Source organism: Hyperoodon ampullatus (genome assembly GCF_949752795.1).
Source record: "Hyperoodon ampullatus genome assembly, chromosome: 1".
Classification (NCBI taxonomy): domain Eukaryota; kingdom Metazoa; phylum Chordata; class Mammalia; order Artiodactyla; family Ziphiidae; genus Hyperoodon; species Hyperoodon ampullatus.
The window spans coordinates 198,325,816-198,345,153 of record NC_136914.1 but is presented as its reverse complement, the minus strand read 5'-3'; the positions used below and the strand labels follow the sequence as shown (position 1 = coordinate 198,345,153).

The 19,338-nt window shown below is 47.9% G+C and overlaps 1 protein-coding gene across 1 annotated transcript in view; it reads left to right on the top strand.

Moving 5' to 3' along the window:
* Positions 1-19,338, top strand: part of SLIT1 (slit guidance ligand 1) — a gene marked incomplete at its 3' end in the record, with an annotated part of 170,247 nt that overhangs the window by 26,026 nt on the left and 124,883 nt on the right. The window contains exon 4 of the mRNA XM_079712349.1: positions 3,816-3,887. Coding sequence (XP_079568475.1) covers positions 3,816-3,887 — 72 coding nt within the window. The remainder of the gene's footprint in view (positions 1-3,815; positions 3,888-19,338) is intronic.

The window sequence follows — 19,338 nt, the reverse complement described above, 5'->3', positions numbered from 1 at the left end:
TCGTTCATTTAGGTAATCGTCAGTTCAATTATATAATTATAAGTACCTCTGGCATAAACAGCTTGGGAACAGACATGATTGGTTCTTGTGCGCAGTTACAGACTGGAGGGCAGAAGCAGAAGTGTGCGGTGCTGCCGGCCGTGAGGATTGGTGGGTCACAGGCATCGGTTGTCTGATGTTGGGGGGCAGGGCGCTCGGTCACCCTGGGCCGGCTGAGGGTGACCGTGTAACGTGGAGGCTGCCAAGGTGGGAGCCGGGGAAAGGCAGGCTTCAGAACCCACCTCTCCCACTCGGTGGTGACTTGGGTGAGCCACTCACCTCTGGGCATCCCAGTCCCCTCAGCTATCAAAGAGACAGCTCAACGAAGTCTACAAACGTATTCTCAGAACTGAGAGCCCAGCCACGTGGTGAGATGGTGGTGGTCAAACCGTCCCCCCTGGGGTTGTTTCTGGGAGGAGACGGGAGGGTATGTGCATGACCGTGATGCTTCGTACTCGAGAGAAACCCACCTTTTCATTCTGCTTTCCCTCTGATGGTGAGGTAATGCCTATAACGCATTTATTCTGGTGCCTGGCACAGAGTAAGGTAAGGCTAGTTGAGACTCACTACTATTGTTATTCTTAGCTTCCTGTAGGTCCCTCACCACGCTGGGTCCCTCCTTTGATTTTCTACTTTAAACTAGCTATTGAGTCCCTTCTCCTCTTAAGTGTTTTTCAGAAATTAAAGCCAGAAAAATGAGAAGGTCTTGGGGGAAAACAAAACAAAACAAAACCCAATGATTTCCAGGCAGTGTAAATACAGGATTAATTTATTAGACGAGGTTAAGGAACTTGGAGCGATCTGATGTCTACTCCTGTTGCTTTAAGATTACATCGGTGGTCCCTTTTTTTCTGAGGCAGTGATGTGTTTCCCTAGGAACCTGCCCTTTAGAGTAAACTTCTTATAGCTTGTCTAAAATTGCAACCCTAATTGTACCGTGTTAGAAAATGGTACCTTTCTCACATATCAGATGAAAAGTGACCTCCTAGGAGGTAACCACAGACCAGTTACTACTGGCCACATCGAATTATATTTCTTCCTCCTTCCCAGCAAAAGAAAGCTTTTGTCCAGTTGGTTTATCATCCTCTAGAACTGTTAAAGGAGATGGTTGTGAGAAATTCAAAGTATACGGTAGGGCTTCCCTGGTGGCACAGTGGTTAAGAATCCGCCTGCCAACGCAGGGGACATGGGTTCGAGCCCTGGTCCGGGAAGATCCCACATGCCGCAGAGCAACTAAGCCCGTGTGCCACAACTACTGAGTCTGTGTGCCACAACTACTGAAGCCCGTGTGCCTAGAGCCTGTGCTCCACAGCAAGAGAAGCCACCGCAATGAGAAGCCTACACACTGCAGCAAAGAGTAGCCCCATTCACCACAACTAGAGAAAGCCTGTGCACAGCAACGAAGACCCAACGCAGCCATAAATAAATAAATAAATTTATAGAATAAAGTTAAAAAAAAAATTCAGACCCCTTAGCCTGGCCCTCAAGGCCAGACAGGATCTGCTCCCAATCTACTTTGCCAGTTTTACTTTCAAAAACTCACCTTCTCATCAAAGATAGCCCTCTGATGGTGACTTCCCTGGTGGCCCAGTGGGTAAGACTCCACGCTCCCAATGCAGGTGGCCTAGGTTCAATCCCTGGTCGGGGAACTAGATCCCGCATGCATGCTGCAACTAAGAGTTTGCATGCCACAGCTGAGGAGTCCGAATGTTGCAACTAAAGATCCCGCATGCTGCAATTAAGACCCGGCACAGCCAAAATAAGTAAGCAAATAAATAAATAAATAAAATATTTTTAAAAAAGAAAGAAAATTGGTTACATATCTAAAGATCAGCTTATTTAAAAAAAAAAGATAGCCCTCTGACAGCCCCCATATGTGGGGGCATCTTCTTAGACCCCCCAAAGCTTTACCCAAACCTCTCTGTGCCTCTAGCTGAGCTCAGCTAATGTCATGTATTCATTTGGCAAATAAATGTGTTGCACGCCCACTAGGTGCCAGACACTGTGGTGGGCTCTGTGACACAAGAGTGGACCAGAGGGACTTCCCTGGTGGCGCAGTGGTTAAGAATCTGCCTGCCAGTGCAGGGGACACGGGTTCGAGCCCTGGTCCAGGAAGATCCCATGTGCCGTGGAGCAACTAAGCCCGTGCACCACAACTACTGAGCCCATGTGTCACAACTACTGAAGCCTGGTGCTTAGAGCCCGTGCTCCACAATAAGAGAAGCCACTGCAATGAGAAGCCCGCGCACCACAACGAAGAGTAGCCCCCGCTCGCCGTAACGACAGAAAAGCCCACGCACAGCAATGAAGACCCAACACAGCCAAAAATAAAATAAATAAAAATTAAAAAAAAATGTATACGGTAGACTGGAGGGCAGGGGCTGCATTTTACACTAGTGCTTCTCCAACCTTGACATGCGCCCAGATCACTTGGGGACCTGGTTGAGATGCAGATCCTGAGTCAGCAGCTCTGGGGTAGCCTGGGATAGTGCAGCTCTTACCACCTCCCTGGTGATGTCCCTGCAGGTGGTCCCTAGACACAGTGTGATTACCAAGGTTCCATACTTTATAGGTGTCACTGCCCCTCACCCCAGTTGGGCTGGAGTGCTTCACTTCAGTGTCAGAGAATTGGTTGCCTAAGGTGGCAAGATGAGTCTGGTTAAACTTCACTGCCTTCCTGGGACAAGTCTGAGTCCTTTCTGCGTCATCTTTTCAGGCCACATTCCAGAACCAGACTTCTCACTCCTGCCTGTGTCTATAATACTGAATAGTTGTCTGTCCCCCAATAGAGGAACTGGGGGGGTGGCATGAATTGGGAGATTAGGTTTGACATAAATACACCATCAGGTGTGAAATAGATAGCTAGTGGGAACCTGTGGTATAGCACAGGGAGCTCAGCTCAGTGCTCTGTGACGACCTAGAGGGGTGGGATGGGGGGCAGTGAGGTCCAAGAGGGAGGAGATACAGGTATACATATAGCTGATTCACTTCATTGTACCGCAGAAGCTAACGCAACATTGTAAAGCAATTATACTCCAATAAAAAAAAAATAAAAAAAGTGATGGACCTACTAAAAATAAAATGATTAAAAGTGTCATCCTCTGTTGTTTGGCATAGAAAGACATCCACAAATTGTGTGAGGAAAATGCAGGTGGCCGAATGCTTTTTCTTCTATTATTTGAGGCTTTTAAAAATATTAAGCATGCATTTTCATAAATAAAAAAATCAATAAAGGTATTTTCATTCTGAAAAAAGACCTAAAGCAGACAATAAAAAAGTTGAGTCACCACTGAGCCAAATGTGGATGAAAGCAATAAAGAATCAGAACCCCGTGGCCAGTCCTATCCCATTAGGGTGTATCTCACTTTTCAAGGGTAGTCAGGTATCCAGCTCACAAACTGAGATAATATTTGAATCAGTGCGGATTAATTACACGGGACCTTGCAAATGTAAAGTGATGATGATGATGGGTATGGGAGGGCGTAACGGAAGGAAGGGGGCTCTGTTTACTGACTGCCCCCACACGTCAGGTCCTTGGTTGAGGGGCTTTCAGAGATGTTCTATTCTTGTCCTCCCCGAGGGTTGGATGGCGGAATTCCCACTTTATAGATGAAGAAACGGAGGCTCAGAGAAGGGGATTCTCTGGGGTTACACAGTGACATGTTAGGATTTGAGCCCTGGGCCCTCTGACTCTGAATCCAGTGCTTTCTGAAAAGCCCCTTGGATTTCCCGGACAGCTCCGCCAGCTCCAACTCCTCCTCTCTTCTCTTTTTCAGACGACTCAACCGGAACCAGCTGTACGCATTACCAGAACTGCTGTTCCAGAATAACCAGGCTCTGTCGAGGCTGTGAGTGACGCTTCATGGGAGAAAGCTCTCTCTGTGGTCTTATCCCTCACCCGGTTGAGGGGGCAGTGTGTGGTCAGTGGGGCCTGGACTCTCCCATGACCGTGACCCCTGTGCTCCTCACCTGGCAGGCATCGTTCAGGGCATCAAAGGCCGGCTTATTGTGGGAAGGTGTTTTGCGGGGCCTTTCTTCATGGCAAACACTTGACAGAATTGGCAGTCTATCCAATTCTGTGTGCTGCCCCTGACAGTGTGGTATGGGAATGTCCTCGGGGTGGGCAAGCTTGTCAGCCATGATGGCAGACTTTACGGGGAGGACCGTACTCATGCATCTCTCGCTGCCTTTGATAACCTGCCTTGGGTGGAATATTCATTCACATAAGCCCTTCTTGGATCTGTTTCTGTTTTCAGCTCAGAGTAATGAGGTCTGTGAGCTTATTAACCATGGCATAAAGTCATACTTGTATTTGCTGTAAATGTACTTCTTTCAAGTTTAAAAGGGAGTGGCCAATTCTGCTGCTCCATGATTTACGAGATATGTCTGTAATTGTTCTCCTGTACATTTCATTTTGTGGGATCTTGGGTAGGACAGGACCTTATAGATTACCTGAGGACTCTCTTCTGCAGCTCCTTAGGGTATGTATGGTCTTTTAATCTTTGCTTGGCTACTTCTAGTGATGGGGAGTTCACCACCTCCTTGGGCAACCAATTCCATTGTTGGACAGATCTGCATATTAGAAACATTTTCTTAACTTTGAGCCCTAAATCTGCTTTCTAATTATGATTTCTCTGCTTTGCTTTCTGTAAGTACCTAGAACAACCATATACAGTACTTTTTTTTTTTTTTTTTTTTTGCCGTACGCGGACCTCTCACTGTTGTGGCCTCTCCCGTTGCGGAGCACAGCCTCTGGACGTGCAGGCTCAGCGGCCATGGCTCATGGGCCCAGCCGCTCCGCGGCATGTGGGATCTTCCCGGACTGGGGCACGAACCCGTGTCCCCTGCATCGGCAGGCAGACTCTCAACCACTGCGCCACCAGGGAAGCCCCTATTTGTAGACTTTTTAATGACGGCTGTTCTAACTGGTGTGAAGTGATACTTCGTTGTAGTTTTGATTTGCATTTCTCTAATATTAGCAATATTGAGCATCTTTTCATGTGCCTGTTGGCCATCTGTATGTCTTCTTTGGAGAAATGTCTGTTTAGGTCTTCTGCCCATTTTTTGATCGGGTGTTTTGTTTTTTTGATATTAAGTTGTATGAACTGTTTGTATATTTTGGAAATTAATCTCTTTCAGTAGCATCGTTTGCAAATATTTTCTCCCAGTCTGTAGGTTGTCTTTTTGTTTCCTCTTGTTATTTCTTAAGCCCACCTCTAAGCATAGGAGTGCAAGCTGATGGGACTTTGGGGAGGACTCCTGTGCAGCATGCCCCACTTATATCAGCCTAGAACTTGAATTCATGACCAGGGGCAGTACTTCCTGATGCCTCTCCAGTTCAGGTCATCTCAAAAAGGGCACATTTTGGGGGGAAATGATTAAATAAACCTTTTTATTGATCTGGTTGTTTGTCCCTGTTGTCTGGGCCCTGAATTTTTCACCTTGGTGATGGTTATAGGGAAGGGTACAGGAGCGAGTGCTTAAAGACTTATTTGCTAATATTCTTTTTTTTTTTTTTTTTGCGGTATGCGGGCCTCTCACTGTTGTGGCCTCTCCTGTTGCGGAGCACAGGCTCTGGACGCGCAGGCTCAGCGGCCATGGCTCATGGGCCCAGCCGCTCCGCGGCCTGTGGGATCCTCCTGGACCGGGGCACGAACCCATGTCCCCTGCATTGGCAGGCGGACTCTCAACCACTGCGCCACCAGGGAAGCCCCGTTAATATTCTTTACCTTTCCTCCACCCCCAATCCATTGACCTGAGCATCTGGCATTCCAAAACATCTCTCCTAACTCTCCAAGTGGTCTGGCTGAGGAGCACTCGGGCACTCCTGGTTCCAGAAACAGGACCCCTGCAGGCTGGTGGGTTGGGGTGGGCTGAGTAGTGTAAAGGCACAAGCAGCAGACTCACGGGCTCCCATGACAGGAAGTGAGGCACAGCTGGGACCAAGAGTGTGAGGGATGTTTCTAGTTCTTTCTGATTGTTGTCCCTTTCCTCCCTGCAAACCAGTGTCTTGGGTTTACCAGCAACATCTCAGTTCCACCATGACTTTGGTTGGCCACCGTGCTCACTCCCCTCCTACTTCCTGTGACCTTGGAGCTCAGATCTCCTCGAGTCTCCAGTCCCAGCCCAGATTTCTGGGAAAGGATTCTGGTTGGCCCATGCTTGGTCAGGAGTTCACTCCTGGGCCAAGGAGCTGTGCTGGCAGCTATGGGACCTCCTGGTGCAGTCACACTCTGGGGTCTACCCTCAGGAGGAGGGTAAGAGAGGATGCAGGGCTTGGCGTTTCTGACTTCTCATCTGTTGACCTTTCTTCTGCTTTGAGGGGTCCATTACTAATACTTTCCACCTGGAGCAAATCATGGATTTTTTTTTTTTTTTTTTTTTTTTTTTTTTCACCAGAGGCCGTATGTTAAATCAGCATGAAAACAAGTTTGAGAGAGACCAAATGTGCAGGGTAAGGTGTGGTCACAAAGCATATCAGGTGGTGTGGCCCACGTTTCAACTGATTTTGTCTGTGTAGCTTCGGTAGTTGAAATCCTCTTGCTGGTTATTCCTCACCAATGTTTCTCCACGTGTTGGGTTAGTCCATTTCTTTCCACGTTTGGGACCTGCGGCCTAGAGAGGCGATTTGGCCTGGACCACAGAGCAGTTTGGTAATAGGGTTGGAGTTAGACACCAGGCCTTCAAGGGACCATAAGAAGCCTGAAAATGGGCTTAAACCTTGACCTAGAAATCTCACATTTGGGGATTGACCCTAAAGTCAATAAAATATGACCACAAACATGTTCACCGCAGCGTAATTTAGAATGTTGAAATATAGAATATTGAAAACTATATAGAACTGAAATGTCCAATCTTGGGGGAATGGTTAAGTAAATTTTGGTGTATACACTTGACGTAATATTTATATCATCATCAAAAATGGCATTTATGAAAGACTTAAAGTAACACAGATAAATGTTTGTGATACCAAAGCCAGGATGCAAAATTGTTTTGACAATATGGTCACTAAACAAATCACTCTAAAGCATGCACAGGGAAATGACTACAAAATGCCAACAGGGGTTATCTCTGGGTGGCTTTTTCTTTTTTATATTTCCCAGGTGTTGGATAAAAAGAGTATAATATTTTTATGGTAGGAGACCTCGCAGTTTTTATATGCACTGGAAAACCTCTGTTGTCTGAGTTAAAGTGAACACTAGATAAATGATGTTGGGCCACTTCCTTGAACCCCGTTGAGCCCGTTTGTTCTTCTATCAGATGAAGATAATAATGTCTGCCTCACAGCCTTTCGTGGGGATTCAAGAGAGGTGTAACTCCCTCTCAGGTCAGGTGTAAGCTCCGTAGCACATAATAGATGCTCAGGAAATCAGTGAATTTTCCCTTTTACAGATGAAGAAATTCAAGCTCAGAGGATTTGTGACCTGCTCAAGGGGTTGAGGTGAATTTGAACCCTGGTCTGTCTGATGCTAAAGCTCATCCTTCCATATCATCTACCCCCTCCCAGCCGTGCACCCTACACCCATCTACCTATCATCTACCCACCACCCAGCCAGCCTCCCTCTCATCTGTGCTCCCATTTACCCATCTACCAACCCATCAATCAATTCGCCCATCCCTCCATCCTCCATCTCCTGCCATTGGTCCTCCCATCTAACACCCTCCTACCCACCTATGCATCTGCCTGCCCCTCCAGTCTTTTACTCATTTGCCCACCAAGCCCACCCATTCACCCTCTACTTAGGCATCTACCAACATACCCATAAACCTACCATACACCCATCTATCCCCCCATGCCTCACCCACCCTCCCTTCTCCTCCCCTCACCACGTCCAACTCCCCTCTCACCTTCCATATCTGCCTGCCCGTTCACCCACGCACCCACTCGCCCAACATTTACAGAGGCCCTCCTGTGAGCCAGGCACTGTGGTCGGTGCTGAGAACACTTGACAGCTGTGTAAGACGGCTAGGGGGGCGCTGTCTCTGCAGGAGGTGAGGGTTTATCACTAGTGCACTTTGAAAGCAGTCTGTATCCTCTGAGCTACCAACAGTTTGGAGTGGGCGGGTGGTGGTGGTGGGGGAATGATTGATTGGCTGGATCCGTATCTCCTGCCTGGGGTGGTTATATCCTGGTGGCAGGTGACCTGGGTTGAAGATCAGCTTCATCACCTGATAGCCACCCATGAGAGGGTGTGGAGATGTTGTTTTGCAGATGCACATAGGGGTTGTGGTTAGGGTTAGAGGGACAAATTTGAACCTGCCTCCTTCTCTTATAGCAGCACAAAACCGAGGCTTCATCCACATTGGGGTGGGGAGCACCGTGAGTGTCAGCCGCCTGTGCTCTGTCCTCCCAGATTTGGGGAGGAGTCTCTCCCGCTGCCTTGCAGTCCCGCCTCTTGCTGGTTGCATTCCCTTCCTAGTCCAGAAGCCGCTTCTGGAAACCCAGTTCCTCTGGGTTTCTTTTTAGCCTTGAAACCAATATGTGCCCTGACAAGATTGACCTTTTGTGTCTCTGCTGGGCCTGGAAGGGGTGGGGGTGGGTGATTAAGGGCAGCCGAGGGCATTGATTCCCCCTTATTTATATCCGTGCTGTAAGGACCAGGATAATTCATTACCGGGCCTCGGTGGCTGGAGAGGCGGGGGTGTGATCTTCTTCTGGAGCCCTGTTGAAGAATGCCTGACCCCACCGACCTTGTCTCGAGCTGGGTTTAATTAAACTGTCAGCACTGGTCAGAAGAACAAAGCCTCCCTTCCCATCCTGGTCCCCAGCCCCCATCAGAGGCAGGGGGCATTCTCTGCTGAAATGAAGAGCTGTTAAAAATGGATCAGTCTTGCCTCCGAGGGAAATTACCCGAAGCAGGAAGGTGACCTCGCTTTTGTGACACGTCCACTCCGGGCAACAGATCTGCGGAACCGAACCGTCCTTGCCACCGCCGAGGACCCTAAGCGTGAGGCAGGGGGCTTCTTCCTGCCAGAACTGCCTTAAGATGCCATCCCTCACTCCCTGGACTCCCCTTTTCCCAGAGAGGAATTTCAGGAGCTTTGTCTGTGAGATATTAAGTCTGTGAGGTGTTTCTGGCATTAATGATAGAAAGAAGTTTCCTTGGTTAGAAGGTTTGGGGAAGTTTGAGGTCAAACAAGTTTCTCTGTGGAGTGACTTTCAGCCCCTTTAATCCACTTGTGCTCACTATAAAGCCCCCAGGGGACATGTAGGGTGTTGCCAAATTGATAGGACTGTGAAAGTCTTGAAAATTTTATTTTTAGGGAATACCTAGATCTTGTGGGTCTAGTGTCAGACTTGCTGAGGCCTCAGACAATAAGGATCAGAGCTGAGACTTGAACTCAGGTCCCCCTGACCCCAGACCCATGCACCTACCTCTAAACCATCAATACTCAAATTAGTGTGGGAGTTACTTAGAGGATTTTAAAATGCAGATCCCCAAGCACTATCTTCAGAGACCCTGAGTTAACAGGTGTGGAAGGGCCCAAGGATATGCATTATTGTCAAGCCCCATCTGGTTCACACTTTGAGAAGCCTTGCTCCCCAGCATGCTTGCTGAGTCTTAGGTGGGGACCCCTCTTCGGGCAGAGCCCCTGTCTGTCTCTGCCCGACTTAGTTCTGGTGTGAGAGCCACAGGAACAAAGCCCTCCCAAGGGCAGACGCTTCACCTCTTGCTGCCCTGCAGAGAGCGATTTGGGGATTATGAGTTGGCAATTACGGAGCACTCTGGGCTCTCAAAGTGCTTTCCAATCATTAAATCTGTGCCTGCTGTCAAAGCTCTAGTGAAGATGCACGCGTCCTACTGGGTTGGCCCAGGAGCCTCTGCAGAAGAGGGCAGCCAGCCTGAGATTGACGGACCATGTGCCAGAGTGGCTGACTTTGCCCAGCATGGATGGATGTCCTGAGCACAGCCCCAGCAGTGGCTCTGCGCCCCACTGCCTCACAACCACACTTTTGTGAGCCTTCACAAATAAGGACAGCCAGCTGGAAACCAGGGCCTGGGGGAGGGCTGGGGGCAAGAGCTGTGGATGGGTCATCCGCAGGGGATCGTGTCCTGCTGGGGACCTTTTACAGGGGCTCAAAGGAATGAAAAGCCGCCAGTTCTCTCCTACAGCTTGATAAAATCGGTATGGAATAAACCATTCATAAGCATGGAGAAGATTCTGAACAGAGGGGGCATGCAGGAGGGGGCTGCTGTGAATAACTTCTAGGGGAGTGAGGATGTTTTAAAAACCATCTCAAACATTACATAAATAATTTTGCTATGATACTGAACATTTAGAAAATAGAGAAAAGCAAAGAAAGATGAGGTTTCTTTTTTTTTAAGTTAAATAAGGCATTGTAAAATGCTTGAGCGATCATTCCAGTATTTTTTAAAAAGAGAGTTTAATACAATTGTTAAGCACTTATGTGCCAAACAATTTCCATGCATTTTCTCATTTTAATTGTTACAGTCCTAGGCCACTATTATCCCCATTTTACAGTTGGGAGAATTGAGGCATGGAGGGGTTAAGTAAATGGATCACATAGCTAGTTGTCGGCAGATCTAGGCTTTGAATGCACGGCATGCTCTTACCCACCATGCTGTACTGCCTTTCGTTATAGAAAATAGAGAAACAGGAAGAAGAAAGAGATTGCTCAGGAGTCTTCTGGGAAGGTAGGTTTAAAGTCAGGTGTTGAAGGGTGTGGGAGACACAGGTAGATGGAGAGGGTGCAGTTGCCCCATGAGCAGGGACCCCACAATTACAGAGTGTTGTGTGGGTCTCGTCCTGGAAGGAGGTGTAGACGGGCTCTGTCTTCTAGAATGAGGAGTCTGGAATGAGTGATAGCCAGGGGGCCACAGAGGGTTCTCCTCCCCTTCCTCCCACCGTCTGCACCTGAGCAGGAGGGACAGATGGGCCCACATCTCTCCCTTAGCTTGTTTGAAGTGTTACCTCCCTGTCACAGTTCCTCAGTTCCTCCCACCCCTGGCAAAACTGACTGTTGCCTCTTTAATACCTTCTTTTTGTTTTTTTCCTCTATAACTTTTTTTTAAATTGTGGTAAAATATACACAACCTAATACTTATCATTTTAACCATTTCTAAGTGTACAATTCAGTGGCATTAACTACGTTCACAATGTTGGGCAACTATCAGCACTATCTATACCCCAAAGTTCTCATCATCCCAACAGAAACTCTCTACCTATTAAACAATAATTCCCAGTTCTCCCTCTCCCCCCGGCCCTGGTAATCTCTAGTCTACTTTCTGTCTCTATGAATTTGCCTATTCTAATTTGCCTTGTATAAGCAGGATCGTACGATATTTGCCATCATGACTGGCTTACTTCGCTTAACAGTGTTTTCAAGGTCCATTCATGTTGTAGCCTATATCAAAGTTTCACTCTTTTTCATGACTAATATATTCCACTGTGGATATACCACATTTGTTTATCCATTCAGCTGCTGATGGACACTTGGGTTGTTTCCACCTCTCGGTGCCCTCTTAGCTGTTGCTCATATCTTGGTCAGAGTCCCCACAACGGTCCACATAACCCTTTTCCCTGCTTCCCCTACCCCCTACCAGACTGGGCAGGGACCTAGGCCTACCCATCCTTGTTTCCCCAGCAGGAGCGGGGTCGGCAGGGCCAGCAAGCTGTGGTGTCTTTCTGGTGGCAGACATTGTCCCGAAGGCTATAAGAGGAGAGTAAACAGCTTCCATTGTTTGTGTAGGGCTCACTAGTTCTTCCCCGCCTTCTCTGATATCTTGGGACATGGCAGTCTGTGCTGGGCCCCGGCTTCATGGACTCAGTACCTGCCAGCTGACCCTTGTTCTCCTTGATCTGTCGTTGGCCTTGACTTGTGGTCTAGAAACATGAAGCCAATTGTTCAAGAGCCCAGTGCTGGCTTGTAGGATGAGTAATATCTACTGGGGGTGGGTTGAATTGAGTCTCTGCAGAAGCAGCAGGGGTACCCCTCTGCTTGAAATGGGGTGTGGAGGGTAGTCACAGGGAGCCCCTGCTTCCTTGGAGGCAGGAAGAGCTTGAGCTGGCAGTGGAGAGAGGAGGGGTTCAAGGAGGAAACATGGACCTTTTAGCTGGTGGAGACAGACGTGAGTCGGCAAGGGCTGGACTCAGGTGATGCAATGGTAACTGGCACGTGGTGGGGTTTGACTGACTCAATCTTGGATGACGCTGGGCCAGGACCTGGCATCTCCTAGTCAGACCCTCTCCTTAAGCTGAACCACTGTGGCCCAGGTGGTTCTGTTTTCTACTTGGGATTCCCAGCCAGGTGTCTGGGGATCTTGAGAAGCTCGAAGAAGGAATGATGGGGCTCCTTAAGCTCTTTACAACGTGTGCAGTAGGGCCAAATGTGTAAACTCAATGTTTCTTTTTTTTTTTTAATTTTTGATATATCAGTTTGGTGGTGCAGCTGTTTGGTAGATGCTCATGGGAAGCCCTGACTGGCAGTTGATTAACTGGTTCTTGGTTAATAGTAAAAATATGAAAAGGTATAGTATTTTTTTTTTTTTTTTTTTTTTTTTTTACCATACGCGGGCCCCCCACCGCTGCGGCCCCTCCCGCCGCGGAGCACAGGCTCCGGACGCGCAGGCCCAGTGGCCACGGCCCACGGGCCCAGCCGCTCTGCGGCATGTGGGACCCTCCCGGACCAGGGCACGAACCCGCGCCCCCTGCATCGGCAGGTGGACTCCCAACCACTGCGCCACCAGGGAAGCCCAAAAGTTATAGTATTAATAAAGATATTTTAATGGCTCAGATCTTTGAAATGTTGGGTTTGAAGGTGTGGTGGAGGAGCTATCAAAAGGCATCCTTCTGGTGAAATGGCTGGGAACCATTGCCTTATTTGGACCCATTCCTTCCTCCCGACCCCCATCCATGTGCCGGAGGGCAAGGAGCCCCTGGCTGTTCACCCCCATGGTCAATCTGGCTTTGGCCCCAGTGTTAACGTGGAGCCTCTTGGCAGAGCCTGACCTTTGTCCCAGGGAAGCTCCGTGGGTGTCCGGCTCTTGCGGGGAGCCTTGGAGTGGGGTGGGTGAAGGGCAGACAAAGAGCTGATAAACCCAACCCCTTGTGTTTCCCAAATCCCTGGCTCTTTTTCCCATAGTTCTGTGGGGTCCAGTCCTTTGCTTAGGAGATGCAGGCCTCTATCTGGCCAGTTGTTGGTACTGACAGTGGCTTGGCAGGAGCAGACCCTTTCTCTGAACACATTCTCCAGGAGTTGACTATAATATAGAGCTCTTTATTAAGTTAACTTGGCGTGAATATTAACACAAATTATAACTCATTACATTTAAATTCGTGATCTGTAATACTGCAAGATTTAAAGAAATAAACACTCGGATACGGTGCGTTACCTTTTTCATTAATTCTTGACTGGTATCAATCTCAATTTTAATTTAAACTTTAACATGGAGCCTCTTAGCATCAAAAGTCCTTCCTAGAACATACACATGGACTTTTATTACTTTGGGACTTTATACTTAGGCATCAGAAGCCCACAGGGGCAACAGAGATTGTTATATAAAGGGTTGGTATTGATATCCAAAAGGCTCCTCAGCTTTCACTGATATACCTGTAGCTTGGTTCTGCTTCTTTGAAACCCAAATTCCCATTCGCCCTTTCCAGTTTTAGGCTGTCTTGCCACTTGTCAACGATGGCTTTTTAAAAAATTGTGATTAAAAACACATAACATAAAATTTACCATCTTAACCATACGCTTAAGTGTACAGTTCGGTAGTGTTAAATAGATTTACATTGTGAATCAGATCTCCAGAATATTTTCATCTTGCAGATCTGAAACTCTGTACACATTAAACAACTTCCCTTCTTCCCTCCCCCCAGCCCCTGGTAACCACTGTTCCACTTTCTGTTTCTATGAATTTGACTCTCTAGGTGCCTCATAAGTGGAATCATACAGTATTTGTCTTTTTGTGACTGGCTTATTTTGCTTAGCATAATGCCCTCAAGGTTCATTTATGTTATTGCATGGATCAGAATTTCTTTCCTTTTTAAGGCTGAATAATATTCCATTGTATGTATACACCACATTTTTGTTTATCCACTCATCCATTGATGGACATTTGGGTTTCTTCCATCTCTTGGCTGTTGTGAATACTCCTTAAGATCCTACTTTCAGTTCTTTTGGATATATCACCAGAAGTGGGATTACTGGATCATATAGTAGTTCTAGTTTTAATTTTGTGAGGAATCATCATACTCTTTTCCACAGTGGTTGCACCATTTCACCAACACTTGCTATTTTCTGGGTTTTTGATAGTAGTCATCCTAATGGGTGGGAGGTAACATGTCATTGTGATTTTGATTGTGTTCTCTGATGATTAGTGATGTCGGGCATCTTTTCAAATGCTTGTTGGCCATTTGTATATCATCTTTGGCAAAATGCCCAAAGTTTTTGGGCGAGTTCTTTGTCCATTTTTAAATCAGGTTATTTGATTTTTTTTTTTTCTATTATTGAGTTGTAGGAGTTCTTTAAACATTCTGGGCATTAACTCTTTATCAGATACATGATTTGCAAATATTTTCTCCCATTCCACAGTTTGCCTTTTCATTCTACTGATTGTGTCCTTTGATGCTTAGAAGTTTTAAAATTTGGTGTAGTCCCATTTGTCTATTTTTGCTTTTGTTATCTGTGCTTTTGTTGCCTATGTCATACCCAAGAAATCATTGCCAAGTCCAATCTCATGAAACTTTTCCCATATGTTTTCTTCCAGGAGATTTATAATTTTGGGTCTTACTTTTCGGTCTTTGATCTATTTTGAGCTAATTGTAAAATATGGTGTGAGATGAGGGCCCACCTTCATTCTTTTGCATGTGGATATCCAGTTTTCTGAACACCAGTTGTTGAAGAGACTGTCCTTTCACCATTGGATGGTCTTGGCACCCTTGTCAAAGATCATTTGACCACATAGGAAGGGGTTTATTCCTGGCCTTCTCTTCTGTTCCATTGGTCTTTTTGTTTGTCTTTATGCTAGTGTCACGGTGTTTTGATTACTGTCTCTTTTAAATATGTTTTGAAATCAGGAAGTGTGAGTCCTCCAACTTTGCTCTTCTTTTTCAAAATTGTTTTTGCTATTTGGGCCCAGTGATGGCTTTTTATTTGGAATCACAAGGGACCTGTCACAGCAGAAAAGAGGGTATGGGGGCTTGGATCTTTGGATTCAAGTGGGATGAAAGTAATATACTCCAGCCTTCGCTTAAGCACATTGGTGATGGGGAGTTCACTACTTCACAAGACAGCTAGTCTTGTTGGTGAGAGCTCGGATCATTAGGAATCCTTGTAGAGATCTTGACCTGTTTTCCTGGCACGTTTGCCCAGTGATCTTGGTATGCTCTCTAGAGTTATACTTAGAGCAAGGATGTGGGCCAAGGGTCAGCCCTTTAACTGGCCATTATCTTTGGCAGATTCTTCAAGGGAGCATTCATGTTTCTAGGACAGATCTGTGAGAATTGTTTGTAAGAGGGCTGAAGCTATCTGTAAGTGACTGCCCATTGTACAGATTCTTTGCAAGGTTTAGATCTATCCCCAGAATCTCTGTGGTCCCCCTTGTTCTATTCCATTTATCCCAGGCATCCTTGTGAAGGAATACCCCTAGATCTCCTTGCCGCTTCCAGCTCTGCTTGGCCTGGTCTGTTGGGTGGGCTACTCCAGAGCCCATTTCTTCCCTGGAGAAGCACAGAGCTATAGCTGCAAGAAGCTGGTATGATTTAACGAAGTAGGATCCTTTAGCCAGGGGGCAGTTTCCTCATCTTCCTCCCAGGAATCCAGCCCTGACCAAACTTTCCTGTCTATAATCAGGGCCTCTCAGGATGGACCAGTAAGGAGGTAGGTATGATAGATGGCTGGAGAGAGAGCCATCTGAGGGGTCCTGGATGGACCCATCTGAGGGTTCCATAGAAATGAGTACTGGACTGGGAGCCAGGATGCTTGTGTTCTAGATCTGGTTCTGTCCCTATCTGGCTTTGACCCCTTAGACAAGTCATTAGTTTCTCTGGACTCTGCTCTATCATTCTTATTAATGAATTGGATGAGCATACAGAAGGGATGCTCAACAGATTTGCAAGTGGCACAGAGCTGCAAAGGGATAGCCATTATACTCACGATGATAGAAGTAAGACTGAAAAATATCTCCATGAACTAGGTGGGAATCCATGAGGTGAAATGGAATGCTAATAAATATGAAGATGACTGTGAAAGCGTTGAAGAGGGGCGGGGGGACCTGATTTAGCAGCACTTGTTATGAAAAGAGCCTGTGACTTCAAGCTGAGGATGACTCAGGAGTAAGGTGGCTAAAAGAGTGAATGCAGTCTTAGGTTAAACTAATAGAGGCAAAGTGTCCTCTCCAGGGGAGGGGATAGGCCTGTTCTAGTCTCTGCTGATTTGAGCACATCCAGAGAACAGTGTTCAGTACTAGGATTTGGGTTTTATTGTGTAAAATTATGTATTTTATTTATTTATTTATTTATTTGTGTTTTATTGTGGGAGGCTGCGGGGAGAACATGAAACATGTTCTGGAGGAGGGTGGCTAACATCGGGAGCCATCTGGAAACTGTTTCATATGAGATAGAGTCCAGGGGCCTGGGCTGTTTGGTGTGATGAAAACAAATACAGAGGAACCCTGAGAGTAATTTAAAAATCTATGTGAAGGGCTGTCCTGAGGGCAAGGGACCAATTTGTTCCAGAAGCATGACTTCCAGAAGTGGGCAGAAGGTACGAGGAAGTGGATTTTGTTCTGTATCGGGCAGGCTTCCTGAAGAGTGGGCTGCTGAGGGGTGGGCTGCTCTGCCCGGTGCTTCATCCCTAGAAGAGTTCGAGGAGGGGCTGACCCCACGTCTGCCAGGATCGCATGCCCGAGATGCTGGGGGAGCCTGGCTTTGACGGCCTTGGGGTGCTTTTAGATGCAGAGTAGTCTAACCAGGGACACAAACAGGACTTGTAAGCAGGGGACAGGCCCGGTCCAAATGGTGTTTGGGATGGTTCTTCTGCTCGCAGACACGTGAAACTGGCAGATGGTGGGAGCCTGGGAGGCCCCTCACCTAAGGCCCAGTGTTAGAAGCCATGCTTCATACCTAAGTGCTTCCAGCGAATTGTGTAACGAAATATTTACCAGACCCCAGATTCTGGTCCACATTTTGGAATCAATTTTGGAATAATAAAAATCAACGAATAGGGCTTCCCTGGTGGCGCAGTGGTTGAGAGTCCGCCTGCTGATGCAGGGGACACTGGTTCGTGCCCTGGTCCAGGAAGATCCCACATGCCGCGGAGCGGCTGGGCCCGTGAGCCATGGCCGCTGAGCCTGCGCGTCCGGAGACTGTGCTCCGCAACGGGAGAGGCCACAGCAGTGAGAGGCCCGCGTTCCGCAAAAAAAAAAGTCAACGAATAGCTCTGGAAATGGTGTCGGATCTGTAAAAAGACACGGAAGGCTTGTCCTCAGGAAGAGTCTGGCTCTGGAGGTGCTCAGAGGAGCCGCTCTCTCCGGACCCCCATTGAGCAACGACTCATTCCCCCTCGGAGTCCACATGGTGTCTTCAGGGCCCTGGTGTTCGCACCCCTCTGCTCCTTCAACAAAGGCCCTTCTGTCGGCAGATTTCAGAGGCCAAGCAGGGAAGGGTCAGGAAAGGAAGGTATTGACTGAATACCAATAAGGAGGGGAAGTGTGTTGGTGGAAGATGAGGGGCGCCAGGCAACTCGGGGGCCCACTCGTGCTGTGCAAACAGAGCAGAGAATGCCTTTTGGCGGGTTTGTTTTACTAAAGGCTCGGGGGCCCAGGGGAGGCCGGCGAAGAGGGACAAGAGAGAGGGAGGAAATATTTCACAATGTGGAGTTTTAAGCTCAGCCCCTTGCTTGGGAAGGGGCTGGCCCCAGAGCTGCGGGGTAACAAAGAGGCAGTGTGGGCTGGTGACAGTTAGGGGAAAACACATGGCAACTAATGGGGTAGTAATGGGTGGGGAGGTAACCTGGGAAAAGCTGGTACAAGGAAAGCTGGCGCATAAATTCTGGTGGCGTGACATTCCCCTTGGCAGGGAGACAGCGGCCACTCCATCACCTCTCCAAAGCCACCGCCAGAGATGTTCTCGCTCTCAGGGATAAGGGATGGCTGGAAGGGGAAAAAGCCACACTGGGGTTCCGTTGCCCCACAGGGCCCCAGAAAGGATGGAGAGGAAGAGGAGAGCTGTTCTCTGCAGAAGCCAGAGCCCCAGGCTGAGTGCCAGGAGTGAGCGTAGAGAAGGTTTCCATCACTGCCACCTGCTGCATGCCTAGCGGAGGGGTGGTGTGCCCAGTGCTGAGACCCATGGTTGGTACCCTGGGGCCCTCACTTGTGAGAGGCTTTGCACCCAGGCTGACTCTTGTGAGTCCCCAGCCGACCAGAGGGAGCCAAGGGCCCGATGCCCCATAAGCACACAGACCAACTCACCATTCCAACAGGAACTCTGCCCACCATTTCTCAGAGAATCCTTTGGACATGTCAATTCTCAAAGGAGACAGTGTTTATTACCTGGGCCCTTTTGGAGAAAGCCATTTAGCAGTTTGTATCTGGACTTCTATGGCTTCCATGAGGTTCCCCAAACAACCAGGGCATCCCGGAGTCCAGAACAGTGGCTTATGGGTGGAGATTTCAGTTTTCTGTTACAGACCAACCATTTTTGACCACAATCCTCTTTTCTTGGAAAACAGAACAAAACACCAAAATGACTTTTTATCTATGTGCGTGTGTGTGACCAGCTTTCCTCTTCATAAGCTTTAGGAATCATTTAGGAAAGAAGAGAAAGGAGGCATATCTATTCCCAGGGATGGGTCTAGAGCATTATTAAAGGGCGCCATGTCAGGTGGGGACACACTGGGAGCCTCTCCTAGGTGTCTGCTGTGGGCGAGAATCCTTAGGGTGATTCCTGGTTGATGTTTGCAGAGCAGCAGCCAGTCTTAGACTCCTGAGTCGTTGCAGTTTCCCATGGTGAGTGTCCCTCCTGAAGGACGTGGGAATTCTGGAGATGGCCTCTCGTCTTGCTGCCTGGCTGAGAGGCACCCCTCCTTCCCAGCTTGGCGGGCCTGGCTTCCCCTCTGGATGGATGGATGGATTCATTCACCCAACTTATTACAAGCCTGCCATGATTGGTCAGGCATGGGGAGTATTGGATGAGTTAGATATGGTCTAGGGCTTATCTGGACTGTTGACGGGTGCTTGTGTGGTCGCTGATTTTACAAGTGGGAGGTGGGTGTAAGCTGTGAGAATCTGACGGCTGGTGGGTAGCCTGGCTTTTTCCCTCCCAGTGCTCATGAAA